The sequence below is a fragment of the Myotis yumanensis genome, unplaced genomic scaffold (genome assembly GCF_028538775.1).
Source record: "Myotis yumanensis isolate MYYU_CA2020_CCGP unplaced genomic scaffold, mMyoYum1.0.hap1 SCAF_16, whole genome shotgun sequence".
NCBI classification, from domain to species: Eukaryota; Metazoa; Chordata; class Mammalia; order Chiroptera; family Vespertilionidae; genus Myotis; species Myotis yumanensis.
The window spans coordinates 31,309,705-31,335,698 of record NW_027223767.1 but is presented as its reverse complement, the minus strand read 5'-3'; the positions used below and the strand labels follow the sequence as shown (position 1 = coordinate 31,335,698).

At 37.7% G+C, this 25,994-nt stretch overlaps 1 protein-coding gene and 1 pseudogene across 3 annotated transcripts in view; both read right to left on the bottom strand.

Moving 5' to 3' along the window:
- The window catches only part of BCAS3 (BCAS3 microtubule associated cell migration factor), a 470,653-nt gene that overhangs the window by 396,288 nt on the left and 48,371 nt on the right, over positions 1–25,994 (bottom strand). For all 3 annotated transcript variants that reach the window (XM_070394364.1, XM_070394365.1, XM_070394366.1), the window contains exon 7: positions 12,630–12,702. In XM_070394364.1, the coding sequence (XP_070250465.1) occupies positions 12,630–12,702 (73 nt within the window). The remainder of the gene's footprint in view (positions 1–12,629; positions 12,703–25,994) is intronic.
- Positions 18,491–19,171, bottom strand: LOC138994534 (large ribosomal subunit protein eL22 pseudogene; annotated as a pseudogene).

Below are 25,994 nucleotides of genomic sequence, written 5' to 3'. Positions count from 1 at the left end.
GGCAGAAGGGATGCATTAAAAAGGGCATGAGAAAATCATTGTGTGTGAGGGATATGCTCATTATCCTGATTGGAGTGATGGTTTCGTGGGCATATACAAATGTCAAAATGTATCACACTGCACACTTTAAGTGAAGTTTGTCATGTTTCAATTATACCTCAATGAAAATATAAATATATAAATATAAAATGAGGTTCTTGGGGGGGGGGGCGGAGGAGATATAAACTAATTACCATTTTCCAATGAAAGTAAAGGGCTCCTACTCATTAGGGATGCTACCAGGTCCATTACTGGAGTAGGACGTGAAGCCTGACAAACTGTAGCACAAGTAGTGGAGATAAGTTGGGCACAGCCATATTTCTCCAATAGTCACACGGGGTGGCTTTATATATACATAGGTATACATTTGTTCTTCACATGTACATGAAAAGAAGTCTTTGGTAACAAGTGCTCCCTGGCTACGCTTCATATCTTTCTGACCCAAATAACAGGAGGTGTACCTAATAAGGGCCTGACGCTTTACTAAGTACTCTAAAGCATTGCCATACTTCACAGTAGTTATTTATGAGCACCACCTCACAAATAAGGAAACTGAACCTGAGAACTGTTAAATATTTCATTTATATAGCTAACTATTCAGATCTAGGTCTGTGTGACTTCAAAAATCTTTGTTCTTTTCATTATTCTAGCCCCGTGGTCGGCAAACTGCGGCTCGCGAGCCACATGCGGCTCTTTGGCCCCTTGAGTGTGGCTCTTCCTAAGCCTTAGGAGTACCCTAATTAAGCTAATAACAATGTACCTACCTATATAGTTTAAGTTTAAAAAACTTGGCTCTCAAAAGAAATTTCAATCGTTGTACTGTTGATATTTGGCTCTGTTGACTAATGAGTTTGCCAACCACTGTTCTAGAAAATTCTATCCATGGGTTCAGGAATATCAATGAATATTACAGAGTACCAACATTAGGTTAAATGCATATAGAAAAGAAAATTGTAGAACCCAAAATGAAAATCAGATCCACTCGCCATAAATATCACTATCAGATTTATCACTATTAGTTCCTATTAGATTTAAATACTACAAAAGCTGCCACTGAAAGCCCAGTGTGATCCAGAATATCTTAGTGTCAAGATTTGAGTTAAAGGCTCACACACTATAGACTACTATCCTCTGGCAAGCTTTCCTTATTCAAATTTCTAGAAACACCTGTAAAATTTCCTAACTAATTGCTCAGGGTTATGGGTTCAATTCCAGTCAAGGGCACATACCTTGGTTGCAGGCTGGATCCCCAGCCCAGTCAGGGTTTGTGCAGGAGGCAACCAATCGATATGTCTCTCTCACTTTGATGTTTCTCTCTCTTTCTCTCACCTCTCTCCCTCTCACAAAACAAACAAAAAAATACCACCTAAATGCTTTTACCAATGTGTTTGTATATTTATACATGGCTACCTAACTCTGAATCTCCAAATATCTTTGAAAAACAATACATATCAACAAGGAAAGCAAATGAAATCACCCCTGAATCAAACTGCAGCATAACTAGAGAGAGAAAAACCAACAACTTTATTTATTTGGGAAGGAGAAGCTTAAATATTCAAAACTGGCAGAGCCTTCTCCTGAGCTGGCCCAGAGCTGAGCAGGGATTACTTGAAAAACAAGAAGGGAGTAAGTACAACGGCCCTAGTGCTAGCAGAGCATAGAGAAATCACCTAGGATTTACTCTCAGAAGCAAGGGAATAGGGAAATACTTTTTTAAAAATCTGAAATACATTGGATCAAATTGTCAGCTATTAATTATTCAAAAGTCAGGGGATGAGAGGGAGCATGTGAAGGACCAGAGAAGCGTGCCAGGGGAATCACGTCAAACATGGGATATATCCTCAGGAGTTTAGTGGTAAAGAAAAGATAGAAAAAATAGCTGAAGGTAAGGGTCTGTCTTATCAGAAAACCAGAGGAAGACTGAAGCCACTGCCCAAAGGTACCATTTATTAAAGAAACCCTAGACTTCACTGTATCTGCAGAAAAGGCACACTCCTGCTAGGAAACCAGGTAAAGCATCCAAACCTCTCCAACGACAGCCCCTAATCTCTATAAAACTGATTGCTAATGCTAACCAGAAAAATCATATTGAGCTTATTAAGAACAAAAATTGAGTAAAATAATTCACACAAAACTACTGGGAAACCAGAGTTTTTATCTTAAGGAAAATATCCCCCCCAAAATCCCACAAAACAAAAAACTTAACACAATAGTACAACACAATTATTCAAACATGCATGCCTCACTTAGTAACTTTAATTTGTTCCTGAAAACTCTGCCACTAAATGAAAAGGCATTAGGTGGAAAATCATTTCCATTAACTTTTAATGGCAAAAACTACAATTAATTCTATCAAAATCCATACTTTCACAGAGAGAAAGAAATGTTAATTGAATATTAAAAATAAGTTTGTATAATATACATTAATTTGAATGTAAATATAGATTATAGGTCACTACTAAAGTTAATCTACTTTCAGGTAGACATTCCACCTCAGAATCAGGCATGTTTGATGAGAATTATCTTTTTCTTGACACTATGACAAAAAAACATCAACATGACATAGCCATAAAAGAGGAATCTTAACATCATTAAAATGTCCAAACTACCCAAAGCAATCTATAAATTCAACGCACTTCCCATCAAAGTACCAACGGCATACTTCACAGATCTAGAACGAACTCTCCAAAAATTCATTTGGAATAAAAAAAGACCCCGAATAGCTGCAGCAATCCTGAGAAAGAACAAAGTAGGTGGGATCTCAATACCAGATATCAAGATGTATTACAAAGCCACTGTTCTAAGAACTGCCTGGTACTGGCACAAGAACAGGCATATAGATCAATGGAATAGAATAGAGAACCCAGAAATCGGCCCGAACCAATATGCTCAATTAATATTTGACAAAGGAGGAAAGAACATTCAATGGAGCCAAGATAGTCTCTTCAATAAGTGGTGTTGGGAAAATTGGACAGGTATATGCAAGAAAATGAAACTAGACCACCAACTTACACCATATACAAAAATAAACTCAAAATGGATAAAGGACTTAAATGTACGACAGGAAACCATAAAAATTCTAGAGGAATCCAAAGGCAACAAAATCTCAGACATATGCCGAAGCAATTTCTTCACTGATACAGCTCCTAGAGCACTTGAAACTAAAGAGAAAATGAACAAATGGGACTACATCAAAATAAAAAGCTTCTGCACAGCAAAAGAAACCATCAACAAAACAACAAGAAAACCCACTGCGTGGGAAAACATATTTGCCAACGTCATATCTGATAAGGGCCTAATCTCCAAAATTTATAGGGAACTCATACAACTTAAAAAGAAGATAAACAATCCAATCAAAAAATGGGCAAAGGAGCTAAATAGACACCTTTCAAAAGAGGACATTCAGAAAGCCAAGAGACATATGAAAACATGCTCAAAGTCACTAATCATCCAAGAGATGCAAATCAAAACAACAATGAGGTACCATCTCACACCTGTCAGACTGGCTATCATCAACAAATCAACAAATGACAAGTGCTGGAGAGGATGTGGAGAAAAAGGAACACTCGTGGACTGCTGGTGGGAATGCAGACTGGTGCAGCCACTATGGAAGACAGTATGGAGTTTCCTCAAAAAACAAAAAATGGAACTCCCATTTGACCCTGTGATCCCACTTCTAGGAATATATCCCAAGAAACCAGAAACACCAATTAGAAAGGATATATGCACCCCTATGTTCATAGCAGCACAATTCACCAAAGCGAAGATCTGGAAACAGCCTAAGTGCCCATCAGTAGATGAATGGATTAGAAAACTGTGGTACATCTACACGATGGAATACTATGCTGCTGTAAAAAAGAAGGAACTCTTACCATTTGCAACGGCATGGATGGAACTGGAGAGCATTATGCTAAGTGAAGTAAGCCAGTCAATGAAGGAAAAATACCACATGATCTCACTCATTCATGGATAATAAAGACCATTATAAACTTATGAACAATAATAGATACAGAGGCAGAGCTGCCTCAAACTGATTGTCAAACTGCAGGGGGAAGGCCAGGGAGGGTTGGGGGGCAGGAGTGAGGGGGGTAAGAGACCAACCGAAGGACTTGTATGCATGCATATAAGCATAACCAATGGACATAGACACTGGGGGGTAGGGGAGGCCAGGGGATTGTCAAGGGCGGGGGGAAAAAGGACACATATGTAATACCCTTTGTAATACTTAAAGCAATAAAAAAATTTTAAAAAAAAAAAAGAGGAATCTTTGTACGAAAAAAGTAGTATCTCCTGGTCTCAAGTATCATGACTACTTCTCATGACATGATGCAATTTCCTAGAATATAAAACAAATTCAACAGAGTAAGCTAACTCTAAAGAAAATATACTTTGTTTTATTTTATGTTTATTTTTAATCCTCTTTATAAGATCATTATTTACACTTTTTCCTTTGCTTCACTTATATATGCACCATTTCTCCTCACCAATTTTTCAACCTTTTTGGCACTCACGAATCTCTTGCTCTCCAAATACACATACAATGTTGGCAGGAATGTAAAATGGGACAACCACTATGAAAAACATATCAACATGTGGTTCAGCCATTCTACTCATAGGTGTTTATCCCAGAGAAAAGAAAGCATGTATATACAAAGACTTCAACATTATGTTCACAGCAGCATTCTTTGTGAAAGCCAAAACTTAGAAATAAGCATATCCACCAAGTGAATGGATAATCAACTTGTGGTATGCCCATATACCATATTGCTCAGCAATAAAAATGAATGAACTGTTCATAAATGCAACAAGGATGAACCTCAAAATAAATATAATGCATAACAAGGGAAAGTGTAAATTACATGATCAAATTTATATAAAATTCTAGAAAATACAAACTAATCTAAAATGATGGAAAGTAGATCAGTAGTTATCTAAGGAAAAGGAGCCATTGGAAGAGGGGAATTATAAACAGACATGCAGAATCTTTGGGGGGTGAAATATTCATTATCTTGCTTGTAGTGATGTTTTTATAGGTGTATACTTACATCAAACATAAAATTCTACACTTTAAATATACATAGTTTATTGTTTGTCAGTTATAACTCAATAAAACTGCTAAATATTTAATTTTTCTGATTAAAATCCAACCTTGGAAATATAGCCACAGAGTTCATAGTTAAATAAAGGGTAAGAGATTCCTAACCAATTGAAATGAAGAAATGTTCTCACTCTTATAAGAACTTCCCACCACCAAATGGATACATAGTGGAAATCTCTGTGGTTAAATTACATGATCCTCAAGGTTCTTTCTACTTCCAATATTCCATGCTTCTCTATGTAAACATCACATCTCCAATCCACACATTGTGTGTAACATGATGATACTACATTGTATGTTGAAATAACCATTCTTCTAGGTCTGTAGTCAACTGTTTAATAATATTACTCTTTTGCAATTATTCATAATACCCAACAAGATCCTAACCACAAACAGCTACATTACTGGAACTGTTTAGTATACAATATACAAAGAGCTTTAGTTTCCTAAGAGAGTGTATATCCCTTAGTATATTGTCCATACTTCCTCTCCCTCCCTCAAATTGTTACACAAGGCACTGATTTAATCCTTGGATCAGTAGCACAGTAAACATTATCTCCCTCCAAGACCTTACATAGCTTATCTGGAATGATTATGAAATTGCCTCTTACACACATACACAGATAGACACAAACACACAGACACACACAAAAGAAAGAAAGAACACATCACTATCATGAATGCAATTACAGCCAGTATTATTTTTAAATTGTGGGCTAAAGCATAATATGTTCATAGCTAAAGGATAAAATATGAGGAAGAACTCAGATTACTTCCATAGCAACTCCCACTTCCTTGAAAAGGCACTATAAATTTATAAAAACGAAAATGTATTACAAAAAAAATTTTGTATTTGCCCAAGAATAATTAAAGAAGCAATGTTAATTATAAATATAAGCAACTGACAATGTCTAAAGCACCAGGTACTCAATTAAGCATTTGCCAGGGAAATAGATGGCAAATGATATGTCCTGTACCTCTCCAAAGGGGGAAGGAGGTCTTACTAGCTTTGAAGATGTCAACAACCTGGCTCAGTATATACGGTTCCTTAGATTTAGAAGTTTTCTCAAAATCTGGAGACTGGCAAGTGAGGCAAAGGCCTGGGTCCACAACTAACTGGGCCTGAACCTCCCTTAGCATCCGTTTCCTCGTGTATAAAATGAGGATAATACAATCTCTTTTGCAGGCTTGTTTCTGTATTAAATGATGTTACATAATGGAAAATATTTAACAGACCTAGTACATAGCAGGCATTGAACATTTGCCTTCCAGTCCCTGTGCTATATTAGCATAGTCAACAAATACATGCCTCATTAAAAAAAAAAAAAGACTGAGTTAAAACATTTTTTTTTTAATCCCAGGAATTGGGAAACAGATTCTAAAAGAATTCCCCTATAACTAGATTTCTCTACTATTACAGTCAACTTTAAAGTTACTGAAAAGTGTCTTGTGTATTTGACATCACCATCTGCCAACCTACTGCTAACACTTAGAATAACACTTAAAATATATACATACTCACAGATCGCTTGCTCAGATTAGAGAGAAAATTCTATTCACGATTGCAATATGACACTTACAAGAAACAGAACACAGTCCTCTATGAAAATGTCCTTCCTGTGTCTGTAAACATTCTGACAAAGATGCTACATAATCAGTTCAGCAAGTAAGTGAAAACAAAATGAGTATTTTCCAGCAGCCTTTTGCATTAGAGAGAAAGGTATAAACCAAAAAAGAAAAAATATAGAGAGCTTATACATATACAGTAACAACAAGATACCTTCCCCTAGGACTTAGAGTGCATGAAGTGACTTATGAATTCAAAAGTTTCTTTGCCATGTTATTTATCAATTATCATTATTTAAAACAGCCCACCAAGTAATACAGACATAGAGAAGTCTATTGCCAGAATGATTCCCCTTCTATGACATAAATTAAGGAGCAAAAATGGAAGAAAGAAAATGAATATCGCCCTAACTGGTTTGGCTCAGTGGATAGAGCGTCGGCCTGTGGACTGAAGGGTCCCAGGTTCAATTCCAGTCAAGGGCATGTACCTTGGTTGCGGGCACAACCCCAGTAGGGAGTGTGCAGGTAGGCAGCTAAATCGATGTTTCTCTCTCATCCATGTTTCTAACACTCTATCCCTCTCCCTCTCCCTTCCTCTCTGTAAAAAATCAATAAAATATATATTTTTTAAAAAGAAAATGAATATCTACAATACATTTTTTCAAGTAGGTAAATGCTATTTTAATCAGGACTAGATTCATTGCTCCTGTGCAGATTAATTTTATTTGTCAACTTGGCAAAGCCACAATAACCAGATTTGGTCAAATATTATTCTATCATGTGAGTGGGGCTCATCTATTCAGTTGAAAGCTTTAATAATTTTTTTTAACACCTTCTTGGAGGAACAGGGAATTCTGCCTCCAGGCTAGGACTGCTCTTCTTCTCCCAGATTTTGGGCTTACCAGACTTGACAGTTATGTGAGCCAATATCTTAGAATCTCTTACTCTCATTCTACACACACACACACACACACACACACACACACACACACCTACCTCTCACATCCCATTGGTTCTCTGGAGAACCCTAATATAACCCACATACCAACAAATTCATCATTCAGTAAATTATCTCGTCACCAACTATATATCATCACCTTACCCTCACTATGCTAGCTTGTCCTATGTAATAAAGAGCTAATGTGCTCATTAGACCAGATGGCAGAACGACCTTCCAGAATAACCAGTGGGCGGGGCCAGGGGGCCACGAGGCAGCCAGGGCCGTGAGGCAGCCAGGGCTGCGATGGGCCAACCCCCTTGCACGAATTTTGTGCATCCGGCCTCTAGTCTATATATATAAAAGTCTAACAAGCTAAGTGTCCAACCGATCGGTCAACCACTCGACCACGAGGGGGCAGACACACTCCAATAGGCAGGTTAGCTTGCTGCTGAGGTCCAGCTGATTGGGACTGGGTGAGACGGGCCGGACACACCCTGGAGCCCTCCTGCGGTCCCTCCCCGGCCAGCCGACCCCATCAGCTCCAATCAGGACTGGGTGAAATGGCTCTGATTGGCCCCGATAGCTGGCCAGGTGAGGGAACCCACCCGTGCACGAATTCATGCACCAGGCCTCTAGCTTTTTGATAAAGTGATATCTCAATAAATGAATCCTACAGAAATAAAAACAATCTCCTTAATCTTACAGCTAGCAGAGTTGATAAGAAACAGAACATCTTTCAAAAACTACAAGCCAAACTCAGCAGGTAGCTGAGTGTCTTCCACAAACATCTTTTAGAAGGGCTTCCACAGGCCTTCCTGCACCTGAATTACAGAAGACTAAATAAACATCAGGAAAAGTGAAATCAATTCAGTTTCCCGTCACCACATAGCTCATCCTCCTCTGTGGTTCCTATTCTCTTTCAGCTCCCTCATCAACACATCAGTTCCCTGGTTATTCTGCTGACTTGAATATGGTGTTGAGTTCCTCTAGAAAGTTTAGTATTTCATTTTTTTCTATCTCTTCAACACCAGAATTTCCATTTGGTTTTTCTATAGTTTCTAACTCCCTATTGAGACCCCCTATTTGTTGAATCATCGTTATCATACTTTTTAATTCTAGACACATGGCTCATTTAGTTCTTAGAATATACTTATAACAGCTGCTTTAAAAATCCTTGTCTGTAGAATTTAACCGTGGAGACAATCAGGAACAGCTTCTATTTCCTTGTTTCTTCAATATATCACATTTTCCTATTTCTTGGCAAGTGTCATAATTTTATGTTGAAAATTAGATCCAGGAGCCAGGAAGCCCAGAGGTCAGAGTGGGACCATACAGTTTGCAGCTCCGTGGAACCATAAATGACACACTCAGGGGGCAGACTCAGTGAACACCAAAGCCCCACTGAAGGAAGTCTAGCCCCAGAGGGGTGTCTCCAGCACAGAAGTTCTCCCACTGCAGACACAGCTGATTCTCACAGCCAATTGGCCTGGAGGTCAATTCCTCACAGTGATAACTACAACAATCAAGGCTTAACCACAACAAGACTGTGCACAAAGCCCACAAGGGGATGCACCAAGAGTGTCTACCTCAGGTAATTGGGACACTTAGCACAAAAAGGCACTCTATCGACACAGCGAAGCATAAAAAATGCCGAGACAAAGAAACAGGACACAAACGACAGAATTGGAGGAAAGCAAACTGTTGGATACAGAGTTCAAAACCACACTTAAGGTCTTTAAAGAACTGTTTAGAAGCCGCCGATAAATTGAGTAAGGCCCTCGAAAAGACTGGTGAGACCGCCGATAAATGTAGTGAGATCCTCGAAAAGACTGGTAAGACCACCGATAAATGTAGTGAGATCCTCAAGAAATCTAATGAGACCCTCGATGCTGTGATAAAGGACCAACTAGAAATTAAGCATACACTGACTGAAATAAAGAATATTATACAGACTCCCAACAGCAGACCAGAGGAGCCCAAGGATCAAGTCAAAGATTTGAAATGCGAAGAAGCGAGAAACACCCAACCGGAAAAGCAAAATGAAAAAAGAACCCAAAAATACGAAGATAGTGTAAGGAGCCTCTGGGACAGCTTCAAACGTACCAACATCAGAATTATAGGGGTGCCAGAAGATGAGAGAGAGCAAGATGTTGAAAACCTATTTGAAGAAATAATGACAGAAAACTTCCCCTACCTGGTGAAAGGAATAGACTTCCAAGTCCAGGAAGCGCAGAGAACCCCAAACAGAAGGAATCCAAAGAGGACCACACCAAGACACATCATAATTAAAATGCCAAGAGCAAAAGACAAAGAGAGAATCTTAAAAGCAGCAAGAGAAAGAAAATCAGTTACCTACAAGGGAGTACCCATACGACTGTCAGCTGATTTCTCAACAGAAACTTTGCAGGCCAGAAGGGAGTGGCAAGAAATATTCAAAGTGATGAATACCAAGAACCTACAACCAAGACTACTTTATCCAGCAAAGCTATCATTCAGAAGTGAAGGCCAGATAAAGAGCTTCACAGATAAGAAAAAGCTAAAGGAGTTCATCACCACCAAACCAGTATTATATGAAATGCTGAAAGGTATCCTGTAAGAAGAAGAAAAAGGTAAAGATACAAATTATGAACAACAAATACACATCTATCAACAAGTGAATCTAAAAATCAAGTGAATAAATAATCTGATGAACTGGTGATTGTAATAGAATCAGGGACATAGAAAGGGAATGGACTGACTATTCTTGGGGGGGGGGGGGGAGAAAGGGGTGTGGGGGTGAGTGAAGAGATTAGACAATAATCGTGCACCTATGGATGAGGACAGTGGGTGGGGAATAAGGGCAGAGGGTGGGGTTGGAACTGGGTGGAGGGTAGTTATGGTGGGAAAAAAGAGTAACTAATGTAATAATCTGAACAATAAAGATTTAATTTTAAAAAATTTTTTAAAAAAAGAAAATTAAACATTCTATATAATATGGTATAACATCTCTGGCATCTGTCTTCCTACATAATGTGAAGTTTTACTTTAAGTCTTGATTTTATTTTAAAGTCTGGTTTCCTGGGGTTACCCATCTGTCCATATACCTTAGTATTAGCTGATGATTCAACAGAGAATTTGCTCGAATACTCTAAGTCAACATAGGCTGTCATCCTTTCCAAAAGAATCTATGTGTGGATAGGGGAGCACATTCAACATTCAGAACATTTTCAAGTCTCCCGAGATTTTCATTCTCCCTGGACCCTTTCATGGATCCTCTGCACATACATGAAGCCACTGCCCTCACAAGTCACACACCCCCTAGACCAGGGGTGGGCAAACTTTTTGACTCAAGGGCCACAATGGGTTCTTAAACTGGACCGGAGGGCCGGAACAAAAGCATGGATGGAGTGTTTGTGTGAACTTATATAAATTCAAAGTAAACATCATTACATAAAAGGGTACGGTCTTTTTTTTTTTTTAGTTTTATTCATTTCAAACAGGCCGGATCCGGCCCACGGGCCGTAGTTTGCCCACGGCTGCCCTAGACCAAACTGTACCATGGACAACCCTCCCGGGCTGGCAACCCCTACAGTTCCAAGTTGAATGTGCATCTTCCAACGACAGCAGGGAAAGTGCCCATCTCATGATCTTCCCTACTCTTGAAGAATCAATCAAATTAGAAGGAGGATGGGTGGAGTGTGAGGAGAGCAGGTCCAGGAATGAATGCTACAGATTCCCACTGTTACCACTTAAACCACTGGTTGAGTTCCAGAGCACTGAAACGGTTGTATCTGCCTGTTTTGCAGATAACCTTAGTCCAAATTCATAAACTTCCATCATTCTTAAATGTATTTATACCAGTTTCTGTTCTACTGCTATAGCTTTATAACTACTTTGAAAGTCCTTACTCTTCTACATGTATTGGCAAACCTCCCATTCTTTTAGATCCAGCACAAGCTGCACCTTCTTCATGAGGCCTTCTCCACTTACTCCACACACACACTGATCTCTACTTACACTGAATTCCTTTTATACATCATCCTATATAAAAAAAGGGTAATAGGCAAATTGATCCTAATGGAATGACAGGGAATGACCAGTCGCTATGACTTGCACTGACCGCCAGAAGGCAGACGCTCAACGCAGGAGCTGCCCCTGGTGGTCAGTGCGCTTCCACAGGAGCTGGCTCATGGCTGGCCAGCACAGCAGCAGTAGCGGGAGCCTCTCCCGCCTCCTCAGCAGCACTAAGGATGTCCAATTGCAGCTTAGGCCCACCCCCCATGCTGCCAGAGGGATGTCTGACTGCCAGCTTAGGCCCAATCCCCTGGGGAGCGATCCTAAGCTGGCAGGTGGACATCCTCCGAGGCGTCCCAGACTGCGAGAGGGCACAGGCCGGGCTGAGGGAGGCCCCCACCCCCACCCCAGAGTGCATGGATTTTCATGCACTTGGCCTCTAGTTATTTCATAATTATTTTCTGTGTGCTATACTTTTTTTCCCAGCTATATCCTTAAGTGTTTGGGACAAGGAATTGGGTTTTCATACTTTTGTATCTTTATCCTTACCTGACATAGTGCTAACTAAGTACACTGTAAATCTGTGCCAAGTTCAACCCCCAAATTTACACTTATAACACATTTAGGAAAACCATTTCCCTAAAAAAAGCACAATTAAGACTCTAAAATCTAATCATGCTATACTATTAACACACTCTTCCCTTCTCCACTGCATCCATAATCTAAAGCATACGCTATGAGCTAAAAGCATGTGACAGGGACTCCCAGATGCCAAGGCTAATACCCGTTTTAATCACCTTTCTTACTAACAAAACTAGTATCATTTCCTAGCTTTCCTTGCAGTTAGGAGTCCGAGTTGAGGAGATGCACTAACTGAAAATACAGTAGTCATCTTAAAATCATTGGGAAAATGAGTCATCAAAGTTTTCCCTCTGAAATCATAATATATAAATTTTTAATAAATGGTTCAAAGAATTTTTAAAATTTCCTTACCCAGAAGATCCAGTGCTCTTACAAACACCAAGAAGGGGCCTTTTTTCTGCAAAGCTGTCACACTTCTGAGTACCTGATAAGGAATATAAAATGTAAAACAAAATTTTGAGAAGTATTCTTACATAATGCCCATTATTTTCATGCTCTCAGAATATTTACAGCCAAAGAGATACCAAACCATTCATTATAAATTGATATAATTTATATACTAGTTTCTAGCAAATGTATAAATAAACCTATAACCATTTTTTTAAATTAAATATATTTTCTTTTAATTGGCATAAACTTAAATCTTATACACATTCTCCAGGAGCTCAAAAAATCACCCCCAACTCTACCAACTAATTACCCAGGTATAGTATGATCTTGATGTCAAAACTAAATAAAGGTAAGTCAGGAAAGGGAAATTATAAAATTATAGGCCATTCTCAAAACACATAAATGCAAATATCCTTTAAAATATTAAGCTAAATATCAATGTATTAGAAAAAGTAAAATCTTATAACTAAGTCGGATTTACCCAAGTAATAGTAATAATTTTACATTATAAAACCAATTAACATTGTTGGCCAGCACAGCAGCAGTGGCGGGAGCCACTATTTCAGCAGATGCAGAAAAAGCATTCAATTAAATTATACAAGTAGTCATGATAATAACAAAATAAGCAGCAAAAAATTTTCTTATCCCAATAATAATTATCTACAAAAGACCTACAAGTATCATTGGTAATGCTTCAGAGCATTTCCATTAAAATCAGCAATAACACAAGGATGCCCAATGTAACTGCTCCCATTCAACCCTATACTGGATGTCCCAGACAGGATAATAATAATAAGTGAACTCAACAATATTACAGGACATGAAACCAATATAATAGCAGCAACCAGCAGAAAAATGAAGTCATGAAATGCAAATGTATCTAAATCCAGGCAGGGAGGGGAAGGGGGAGGAGGAGGGGGAGATCTTGTCACATGGCTACACATGGATGAATCTTGAGAACATTACGCTAAGTGAGATAAGTGATAAAAAAGACAAATACTCTATTATTCCACTTATGTGAAGCTTGTAGTCAAACTCATAGAAACAAAAAGTGAAAGGCTGTTACCAGGACTGGGGTGGAGGGAGAAATGGAGAGGGCTGTTCAATGGGTACAAAGTTGCAGTTTTATAAGCAGAAAAAGTTCTAGAGATCTGTGAATGTATTAGTACTACAAAACAGTACAGTTAAAATTTGTCGAGATGGTAAATTTTGTTAGGCAATTTTTACAAATTTACTACAAATTTTTGGAAAAGGTAGAAATAAGTTATATGTGTGGTTAGATACTTACATGCATACATACTTTGTTACATTAAGTGTGGAATACATAAACTCTTAAAGATAAACAACAATTTCAAAATAGGGATATATTTCTTAGGGAATTAAGATGAAGATATTTGGGAGAGACAGGGAACTTTAACACTTTTTAAACAATATTTTCTGTCTCCTCAGTAATATTCCATTTCAATGGATCCCTCCAAAGATTAAAAGGTTTTAATACTGAGGAGGCACCTTAATGGTTACACATTTAGACTGTGACATGACATAATATAAATACTTTTAAATTGTAAATATAGTAGTTATACAAAATAAGTTAGGGCAAGTTGTATCATCCCTTGGCAGACTCTATTATCAACACCAGAATATGATAAAGATCAAACTAAAAATATAATTAATGTTTATTAATAAAGTTCTTTATAACTATTTAAACTTTTTAGGAACTACAGCAATCAGTGTTTAAGTCTTTAAAAATCATTAATAACTATGGATTGTATGCTGTTACCACTTCAAAACAAATCCGATTTCACAATTAACAATATGCCTTGAACGAAGCATGAGTTAAAAAGTAACTGGTCCAAAGTCCACAATATTTATGTTCTAAATTAATTATGACTGAACTTCATCTCTACAAGCCCAGCTCTTCACTCCTACCTATTTCACCTCCACCTTTAACAATAGCTATTTTCCTTCTGCTTCCTGGTGTCGGCAAGGTCTTCACAGCTTGTACCTGGATTCAACACACCACTTTGACATGTTGACGAATGAAACATCATGGCCTTAAAATGCAAATACTGGCAAGAATGGTTTGATTGTTTTGGGTTTCTCAAACCTGAATTCAAGAACTCCACTGGTTTAGCTGACCTGACCTGACCTGACCTGATCAATTAGTACCACAAACGTTACTCTATAGAAGACCAGCCACCTAATAGAGAAGGGAGAGGGAAAACTATACAGCAAAACCTTAACTCTGCTTTAAATAATCTCACTGAGGATAGTTTGAATAAATACAATTTTTAAAGTGTTAGCATAAAAATTCTACAATCTCATGAACACTGTAGCTATTAACCTGATTTTTCATGCAATATAAATAGTAGCATGTACTCTCCATGATGCCTAATGGAGTCATCACTCGCCCATACTGTAATCCTCCAAATTGTAGAGGATTAACTTTTTATATATAAAACTGTGTTTATTTGCATGTACAATAGAGAGAATGACGTTACACACACCTGTTCTACAGCATTTAACAGAATGCAGCATGGTGATTGAAATGAAAACCAGCTAGCCAAATCCATCAAATATAAAAACTACTGCAATCCTGTTGCAAAGTCCTTTTGTTAAACTCCTTTCATGCTAAATCCTTTTAATTCTGTCCTATAACACTAAAACATTTATAAAAAGCTTAAAATCCTAATAAATCGCACAATTAAAGTAATGAAAATGGGCTTGCCCACCAAGTCACAACTCCTCTCCCCCTCAAAAACATTCAAGACAGTTTGCATGTCAGAAAATGTTAAATAATACCCCTCACCATACATGCCATTGTAAACTCATTTAAACCAATGAGTTTAAGCTCATAAATCAGCCTTAAGGATTTCAAGATAGCAAATAGAAACCACTTCTGTGAGGATCCAAAAGCAAATCCAGATGCAAATAAAAATCCAACTGATAATGAAATATTCCAACTCTGCTCTTTTGATGTTGTGGATGATGCCTTAAGTATAAATATTTTACACAGAAGTATGCTAATAGTAATAAATTCTAAATGCAAAAATCTTTTGCAGAAAGATTCTAATGAACAACTTAATGTGTTTTTTCCGTTAAACCATTTCCAAGTCTTCCATTTTTTATTTACTTGAAATAATTATTTTAGAAAATATTTAATTCTGTTTGTCTACATCCAGTTTTCCTCATAGATTCTCTTAATGTGAGCGTAAAGTTGTAGTCATATATTACAGGTCTAAATTTTGGCTAAAAGATATGATTCTGTTGTCAATTTACAGTCAGATTTTTCCCACTAAAAATTTCTATTTTCTTACAAAATTTTCCATTGTGTGCTATAAAGCAATCTCCATTATGAACTAGATAATCTTCATATAAGTCTCTTACCTAAGCAGAAGAATTTTTAAAGACAGGATATGAAGTGGAAAATGAGATGAGGCAGGAAAAATAGGAAAATAGATGCACACGTTGCTGGTACCATCAACCAGCCACAGGAAAGAGCAACAGGACAGAAATCTTACTGCCTTGAACAGTTTTACCTAATTATGATTACCAAAGACATCTTTGCCACTTGCCTGAAATAGTCAAAATATGTATATACATTTTAGCCTCCACAGTGACTTCAAATAGTTTAAAATATTAAAGACAACGTTTTTTCATTATTGCTAGCTTTATTACCTTCCTCTGTATGTTAAAATGTTCCGTATGTGAAGTACCCCTTAACATTTAACGGCACTATATTATTTCACTTTGATAATCAGGCTTCTTATGCTCTCTCACAGATGAGACTCATCAGGCATTAAGGAGCACAAGATTACAAACCATCCATATGACAGAGGAGTAAACTGATAGTAAGAAAAGTTGAATAACTTGCCCAATAAATGCCACAAAAAAGTACTGTTATATGAAATCATGATCAACTTCTCCACTTAGAAAAAAATATTGACAAAGGCTAATGTACTTAATTCCTTAAGCTTTAATTTTCTCATCTGCAAAGTAGGGATAAGTACCAATACCTCACCTAGAATTGTGAGAATTATAAAAAATAATAAATGCAATGGACTATAAGCAAGGTGCTGAAACAGAGAGAACTCAATAAACTTAATGCAATTATTTTGTTGCTGGCAACTGTAACATGGTGAATCCATTCATCTTCTTTTCTGGTGAAGAAAAAATAAATACTGTTCACACCCTTGACTCTTTTCTTGCTCTTTCTTCCATGATGCCAGTATTCCTGCACTTTGCTCACCCACACGGAAATATGCCAAGCACACACCTGCCTCAGGAATGCTGAACTTTCTCTTCTTTCTCCTGGGCATAAATATCCAGTTATGCCCTAGTCATCTATCTTCTCTAATTTTTTAGTTCATTCTCAAATATTTTTCAATAAGAAAAAGATTAAGCTACATCATGCTCTAGGTCCCTACTTGATTTATTTTTTTTCAAAGCACTTAACAGAAAGAAGTTAAGTTAATCTCATATTATACACATTCTAGTAATTTATTTGTCTCAGTGCATTCAAATGACTCAAACTCCATGACACAAAAAGACTTGTATGAGAACGTTCACAACATATTTATTCATAATACCTCAAAACTATACTCAACCCAAATTCCACCAACAGAAAAATGAATAATTTAGTATATTAATAGAATGGAATACTACTCCACAATAAAAAGGAAAGAAACATTAATACACACAACATCATCAAGAACAGGGAAAATGACCTAGCCGGTTTGGCTCAGTGGATAGAGCATTGACCTGCAGTCTCAAGGGTCCCAGGTTCGATTCCAGTCAATGGCATGTACCTTGGTTGAGGGGACATCCCCAGTGGGGAGTGTGCAGGAGGCAGCTGATCGATGTTTCTCTCTCATCGATGTTTCTAACTCTCTATCCCTCTCCCTTCCTCTCTGTAAAAAATCAATAAAATATATTTTTTTAAAAACAGGAAAAACTATTTCCTCTAAAGTAAAGAAATAAGACAGTACATGCCACTGGAGTAGATGATTTATAACCTAATTCTGAAGTTTAAGTGCCACATCTGTAAAATGGAGATTTTACCTAACTTTGCACATAGCAAATGATTAATAAATGGTAGCTATTACAATAAAGTAAAATAAAATGAAGGCATTCTGGAGAACTGATGTAAAAAAAATTAGTGAAATCACACAAATCTTTAACGATAAATTAAACATAGAAGTAACAATTATAAGCGTCTCTCAATGCTGTAAGTTATTTGAAAGGATGTAACACATAAACTGAAATAGAATTAAAATCATCCCTCCTCAGCAGGAATTTCTGGACTGCTCAGAAAACTAGTACACATGAAATACGAAGAAAAGTAAACGATAGGCATTAGATTCTCTCTCGAAGGACCCAAAAAGTTCATAGAGATCATCTTTGCTTGGTTGATCAGAAAGTTTTCACAAGGAATGCCAAACTGGAATTAAGGTTTAAAGGATAAGAATATTTGGGTGAGTTGAGGAAAAAATAAAACATAAAGACAAGAAAATACAGCCCTGCCGGGTTGGCTCAGTGGTTGCGTGTTAACCTATGAACCAGAAGGTCGTGGTTCCATTCCCAGTTGGGGCACATGCCGGGGGTTGTGGGCTCGATCCCCAGTAGGGGGCATGCAGGAGGCAGCGGATCAATGATTCTCATCACTGAAGTTTCTATTTCTCTCTACCTTTTCCTTCCTCTCTGAAATCAATAAAAATATTTAAAAAAAAAAAAAAAAGAGAGAAGAAAATACAAATGTCTAGTACAACTGGAGAAGGGCATATTCAATTGACTAACAGATTCTTGTATATGCCCTCACCTGTGATAGAACCTGAAACCTTGGCGAACTGGGACAACTCTCTAACCAACTGAGCTACCTGGCTAGGCAGCTCACTATAAACTTTTTTGTTGTTGTTGTTTTTGTTCCTAAGATTTATTCAAGAACTCATACAATGTGCCAGATAAATGAGTTTTAATCCTCATCTTCCTCCCCTTCTTTATTTTGCTTAATTAGGAAGTAAAGAAATTCCTAACTCTCTTGACTATTAACAACTACAAGCAACAAATTATGTTGATTATTCTTCAAATATTTCTTGGTGAGATATTTCAAATACCTTTTGGGAAAAGGCACCGTGAAGTTACAGTGATCTTGCTCTTGCTTCTTTCAAGGTTACAACCCCTCTACTGAGATTATCAGCTTTTTCAATAACTTTTATTCTCTTCTAAAGCAATTGCTCAAAATTGGCAATTTCATCATCTACTGGATGGGTGCGGTTAAGGGTAAACTTTAGAATCTGCTTCTTTTTTTTTTTTCAGCCTCCCTTTGCCACATCTTTTTCACAGATGCCACGGTGGCAACGGAGGCAGTAAAAGTTCACTGTAAACATCTTAATTCTCATTTGTGATTTCCATTTCTGACCCAGTAAAAAACTCCATATTCTGTTTCCCTTGCTTGCATCTTTTTCGCCTCCACATAGGGCACTGAGTACAAAGAATTCGACCATTACTAATCCCTTGCTTCATTTCTCTTCAATGGTGTAGACCTCTTGTTTATATTTTAATCATATAATAAACACCTATGGATCCATCACCGACGATGAGAAAACATGACCAACACTTTTCATTTACTTACATATTCATATATCATAAACCCTGTCCCTACATTTTGTGCTTCTCACTCCTTTGCAGACACACAGTTGTACTGTTATTTTTCACATACATTTTAAAATAAGGGTTTTCTGGTTGTTTCTGTTAAATATAAAGGTATATAAATTCTCTTGGGTTCAAATAAAATTCTCTCCATATTCCACCACAAGTAAAAATTCCAAACCCATATATTAAAGTAAACCCATATATACATAAAACGTGCAAGACACAGTAACAGCAACAAATTGGAAAATTTCAATGAAACTAGGTTAAAAAGTAGGTGCCAAGAAGATACTTCAAATGATAACAACTGAGGCCCAATCCTCTTGCTTTTAAGACTAAAAGAATCACAGGCAAAAGGGGAGAAAAAAACAAGATGCCATTCTCTGAAAGGCAAGAATCATAGTAGTCCCTTGATGATAGTCAGAGGGGAGGGAAAGTTTAAGCCTTCTTTACCTATTCATGAGATCAAAAGAAATAAAGGAATCCCTTGGTGTTTTTATCATTTTCTTTTGCAAGTACATCTGGCACCAGACAGAAAACAGCACAATTAAAGCTATAATACCTCTTGAAATTCTTCTATAATGCTTGCACCTCTTAAAGGATCTGTGATTCAACTTCTCCAAAGTACATTAAATTTTAAACTACCCTACAAAATCCATTACCAATTTATGTTTTCTTTATCTACAAAAATTCATATGAAACTACCCAGAACTTATAATTAAAGCACATTGTTGAACTTCTGCATCCAGCCATAATGGATGAACAGGGATTGGATTTACCCTCCTGCTAGAAAATGTAAGAAACAGATCAAATGTATGAAAAGACAGTTTCCAGACACAGAACAGCAGGTAGTATGGGACAGTGATCCTTGAGACAAGGGTAACAATTGATATGAGCCCTATGAATGCCTCGACGTACTTCTCATTTATTTAAGTATTGTCAATGGCTGCTTCTGCACTATAATGACAGAGGTGAATAGTTGTGACAGATGCCCACAAGCCTAAAATATCTCCACCTGGCCCTTTCAGAATATGTTTTCACACCCCTGCCTTAGGCTAAAGGCTGTTCTAGACATACCAAACAAAAAGCCAAGTAATTTAAATGTACCCCAGAACCAAGACCAATAATATTTAAAGGAATACAAAACAGCAACCCTGAGCAACATTAAATTCACAATGTGTAGCACCCAAACAAATATTTCAAGCATGTAAGTATGCAATGCAATTTGACCCATATTAATGAGATAAATCAATCAACAGAACAGAGTGACATCTGCACTACTATGAAAAGAACACTCCATTTATTCAAGAAGGTAGAGGAAAGTGCAAACATGTTAACAAGACATTGGGGGAAAAAAGAACAAAAAAACAAGACATTGGAGATCTCTCCATATACATGCATGCACATGAGTACATGCACAACTTCTAAAAATGGAAAATACAGTGTTTGAAATGAAAAATACATTGGATAGGTAAATGATATATTAGATTCTGCAGAAGAAAATCAGAAAACATGAAGAAGTAACTATAGAAACTACTGGAAACACAAATGGGGAAAAAGACTGGGAAAATATGGACATATATAATTTAATTTTTAAATGTCACCCCAATAAATTAAATTTTTAAAAATATTTTAATGAACAGAATATTAGTGAGTTGTGAATCAGAATCAAGTGGGATAAAATACATGTAAAGAAGGAAAAAGAAAAAGATATTTGAATATACACTGAGAAAGACACTGTCAAGAGAGTAAGACAAGCCAAGACTGGGAAAAACTATTTCTAAATTATATATATAAATATATATATGATAAAAGTCTGTTGTCTAAAACATACAAAGAGGCCCTGGCCAGGTAGCTCAGTTGGTTAGAGCGTCGAACCCAAATGCCAAGGTTGCAGGTCTGATTCCCGGTCAGGACACGTACAAGAAACAACCAATGAATGCATAAATAAGTGAAACAAATATCTCTCTGGCTCTCCCTTCCTTTTTCTAAGTATGTACTTGGTGAGGATTTTTTTTTAAGGTATGATTTTGATCATTTCATGTATAATTTCAGATGGCTGTTCTCATTTTTTTATTTGACAAACCTAAGGGGGAAAAATAGACAGGTATTGCATTTTTTAAAAATTCTTGTTGCACACTTGTTAAAACAAAATCACTGAGCTAGCAGAATGTCTAAAATCTCTAACACCGACAACAAAAAAATGAATCAATTGTACAAAGAAGACTTTATCATCCTAAATGATTTTGTTCCCGACAACAGAATGGCAAAATATATAAAGCAGACACTGAAAAAAGGTTACAAGAAGAATACACATTTGGGATATTTGAATAACTATCTATATCTACACTAATAAAAGAGAAACATGCAAATTGGTGTCACTCTGCTACGTCCACCAGCCAATCAGAGTGAATATGCAAATTAACCCAACAAAGATGGCGGTTAATTTGCATACGCAGGCACAAAGCGAAGACTGAAGACTGAAGAGGCTTGGCTTCTCCACTGCAGCCACAGCGGAGAAGCCAAGCCTCGCTGCGGCCGGACCAAAGGCCTGGGTCCCAGGTGCCGGAGGAAAACTGGTGCCAGCAGCCAGGGGAAGGAAGGCCTATTACGCAAATCTTCATGCAATGGACCTCTAGTATATATATAAAACCCTAATATGTAAATAGACCGAATGGCGGAACAACCAAACAACCAGTCGCTATGACGTGTGCTGACCACCAGGGGGTGCACGCAGAACATAGCAGGCGTCGGCAGCAGGCAACAGAGCACAAAACATGGCGGGCAATGGCCGTGGCGGGATGGTAAAGCAGGTGAGCGGGGGTGCCAGACCAAGGCAGGGCGAGCCTCTGGTGGTTACTAAAAATTCTCTGCTCCTGTGCACCGTAGTCCCGCCCGGCGCTCACAACCACTACCAGTGCTGGAGCCTCCCCTCACACCCGCTGCCAGCCCCGATTGCTCGTTGCCATCAGTAGGTGCAAGCAGTGGCTGCTGGCCCCAACCGCCCTTCAGGGCTTCTCCACCCCCCCCCCCCCCCCCCGCTCCTGAGGGGCGATCAGGGCCAATAGCCACCACTCGCACCTCTGCTGGCGTTGACCCCAATTGCTCCCCTTCGGCAGGAGTGGGGACAGCGGGAGTGGTGGCAGCAGGAGCGGGGCTGCCGGCAGAGGGCGCAGAGGATGGGCCAAGACCCACCCCTGTGTCCACCACAGCCTCGTGGCCGACAGTTCCTTTCAAGGTGCACGAATTCGTGCACTGGGCCCCTCATATATATATATAACTAGTAGAATAAGCATAAAGACAACCTGTATGGATACAGAAGAATGGAACAAGATAAACCATTTTCTGGGCCATAAAATAAAACAAAACACTTAACAGAATAGGAGTCTATATAAACTATGTCTTCTGATGACAATAAGATTAAATTAGAAATTAATAAAGAAAAGATATCAGGAAAAGCATTCAAAATTTTAAAAAAACAAATATCCTTTTAAATAACCCATGAGTCATGAACAAAATCACAAGTTAACCAAAAAAAGTGTCTAAGTTAATAAAAAAAAAAAAAAGAAAGAAAGAAAAACAAAAATCACAAACTATAAAAGAAAAAATCTACAACTTGGAAACTAAAAATTTTAATGTAAAAACTCCTGAAAATTAAAAAGGTTTGTTTTTGAAAAGCCTAAATGTACTCTCTGTGGGAGGATGCTGATAATGGAGGAGGATTTGCAGGTGTACAGATAGAAGGGTATAAAGGAAATCTCGGTATCTTCTGCTCAATTTTGCTGTGAACCTAAAGCTGCTCATAGTTAACATTTTAAGGAATTGCCAAGCTGTTTTCCAGTGGCTGTTCTATCTTACATTCTCATAAGTCATGTATGATAGTTCCAATTAGTCCACATCCTCACCAACACTTACTATCCCTCTTTTGTGTACAGCCACTTTAGTGGGTGTGAAGTAGACAAGGGGACTTTTTACAGTGATGGAAAGGCTTTCTATTTCGATTGTGTAGTAATAACATAACTGGATCCATCTGGCAAAACTCATCAAATTATATAAAGTAATGGCTTTCATTGCATGTAAAATTATTTCTCAATAAAGCTGAATGTTTTTAAAAGACTTCCTTAAAATAACTATGACTTAGAAAATAATGAGTTTTCCCTTTCACACCTAGGAATGTGTTATGATAAATGAACACAGATTTCCAAGACCACAACTTGTCCAATTCACTAAGACACCCACATTCTTTTTTACAGTTCTACAGTAAAAAGCATTTAAACTGTACTGATAATAATCAGCATCTCCATTACAAGTCTGTTTATTTGGGTCACAATCATTAAGCTCACATGTAATTTAGTTGCTTCATGTTACACCTTTGTTTTTATCTGATTCAAGATATCCGTCACTAACCCTTTTGAAGTACTTTTAATAGTTTATAGAGAGTCCTGTTAAAGGGAAGCGACATTTCTTTTAAAGGGCTGATTTAATTTAGGGTGAACGTAACTTGAATAGACTGCAGCTGTCTTTGTGACATACCTTATCCTGACAGCTTAAAAATTTTTAATGTAGTTATGTAGGATAATGATTTCCCTATATACTGTCCCCGAATTGACTATTTTTAGTGCTCTTCACCTTTAGACTAAACAACCAAAGGCTCCAAGTACAATAAAAACACTAGGGCAACTGAAGATATTTTAGACCTTCAAAATAGAAGAAAAGGTGGAAAAACAGAGCTACTTTATACATATTTCAATGAATACACAACTGTTAGATTTCTGCAAAGACATAGCCTAGAAACACCTCAATTTGGTAAAAAGGGTTTCCCTATAATACTGGAAAAATCAAATACTGGGAGACAAGTGAGGCCTAAATGTTTAAGAGGCAAGCTTTAAACTTCAAATCCCAGATCCACCACTTATCGACTATGTGTCTTTATGCCAGTTACCTACCCTCTTTGAGCTCCAAGTCTCACCAATGAACTAGGGCAGTGGTTGGCAAACTGTGGCTCGCGAGCCACATGCGGCTCTTTGGCCCCTTGAGTGTGGCTCTTCCACAAAATACCTCGTGCAGGCGCACACGTACAGTGCAATTGAAACTTCGTGGCCCATGCGCAGAAGTCGGTATTTGCTGACCACGGGTCAGGTCTGGATGCTTGCCTCTCTCCATGTGCCCCACTGCCCTCTCTTTACACACAGACCCAGGAGCTGGAGATCTGTGCAGGCTGCCCAGTTACATGATGAAGACAGACATTCTGGGGAGACTGTTCCACAACAGACTGGAAACAACAAGCACAGGTCTTGCCAAGTGAGAATAAAAATACCATGCTGAGGAATAACAAACAGCTCTCATAGCACAGCTGGTCTGCTTGAAGAGTTCATGGTTAACAGTTTAGTAACATGCAAACACCACAGTCAAACAGCAGGAGTTCCCAAGATAGCAGAGAAACAGGAACCCACACCAAAGGATGAGGATAGTAAAATGTTAAAACTCCGCCCATCCACATGGCCAAGGACAGGGAACAAATAAACCATGACATCCTGTTAGAGGGGGATTCACAGAGAAGGCAGACTCCTGGAATTAGAAAGAAAAGAAAAAATGCAAGATATAATAGATGAAGGCTAACTACTGTACCAACTTTGTATAGTTAAGAAGCTGTGTATCTTCAAAATGATCTTGACAATAAAAATCTGACACTAAAACAACAAAGAAAGACAAACAAACCAAACAAGATGAACAGAACATATGTTCCCCAGTCATAATTTATCTAAGTACCACGCCTGGCCAAATTTTATAGGAACCTAAATTATCCCAAATAGTAAAGGCACCAATGATAAAGACTACGTGTCATGAAAAAAACACACAAAGCAAACTGAGACGTAATTAGAGCAGAAAACATTATGAAAGCCTAAATCTCACCGTTTGGCCATTTAAAATGTCAATAAGACAGTCCCCTCTTTGCAAGATACTGGTGGCGACTGTAAGCAATACATCTGGAAGGTTGCTAGTGTTTTGGCAGAAAAAAAAATTTACCGCAGACCTTCTTGGAGAACCTAATCAAAATTTCTGATTTCATCCAGCTGACCAAATCAAACTCTTACTTGAACATGCTAAAAAACACGTTTAAGTTGTGTGAAAAGGATGAAACCGGTAGTTGTACCTTAAGAAATATAAGGAAAACTTGGACACCTATTTGAAAATTGACCAAAAAAAATAAGCAGATGAAAAAAGGTTTAACAACTCTAAAGTTGTTCTACTCATGTTTGTTTCTAGAAAAATAATTTCAGCCATTCATATCATTAAAAACCAGAAACAATTAGTATTTTTAACTGCATGGCTGGACTGTGTACAATATTACAAGCTTCAGAAAATCGTTGGCATTTATACTCTAGTAGGAAAAACTAGGATGGATTTTAAGATTTCTTAAACTTTTAATATTGAGATGTGAAATTGCAAATTCCTTGGATAACAGAACAAAAAATCATAGCAGCTTTTCAGCAGTAAGTCACAATGAAATAATCTAGAAAAAATAAGCCAAGTTGGCTAATCAGTGTTTTGGATGAGTACTGAAATCTGGCTCATAGATACTTGGGAATCCATCTATTCTCAGAATAAAGGCCCTAGCTTATAAGAATTTATTCTAAACTGTTCTTATATGGAGAAAGTTCAGATACTCAGTACATT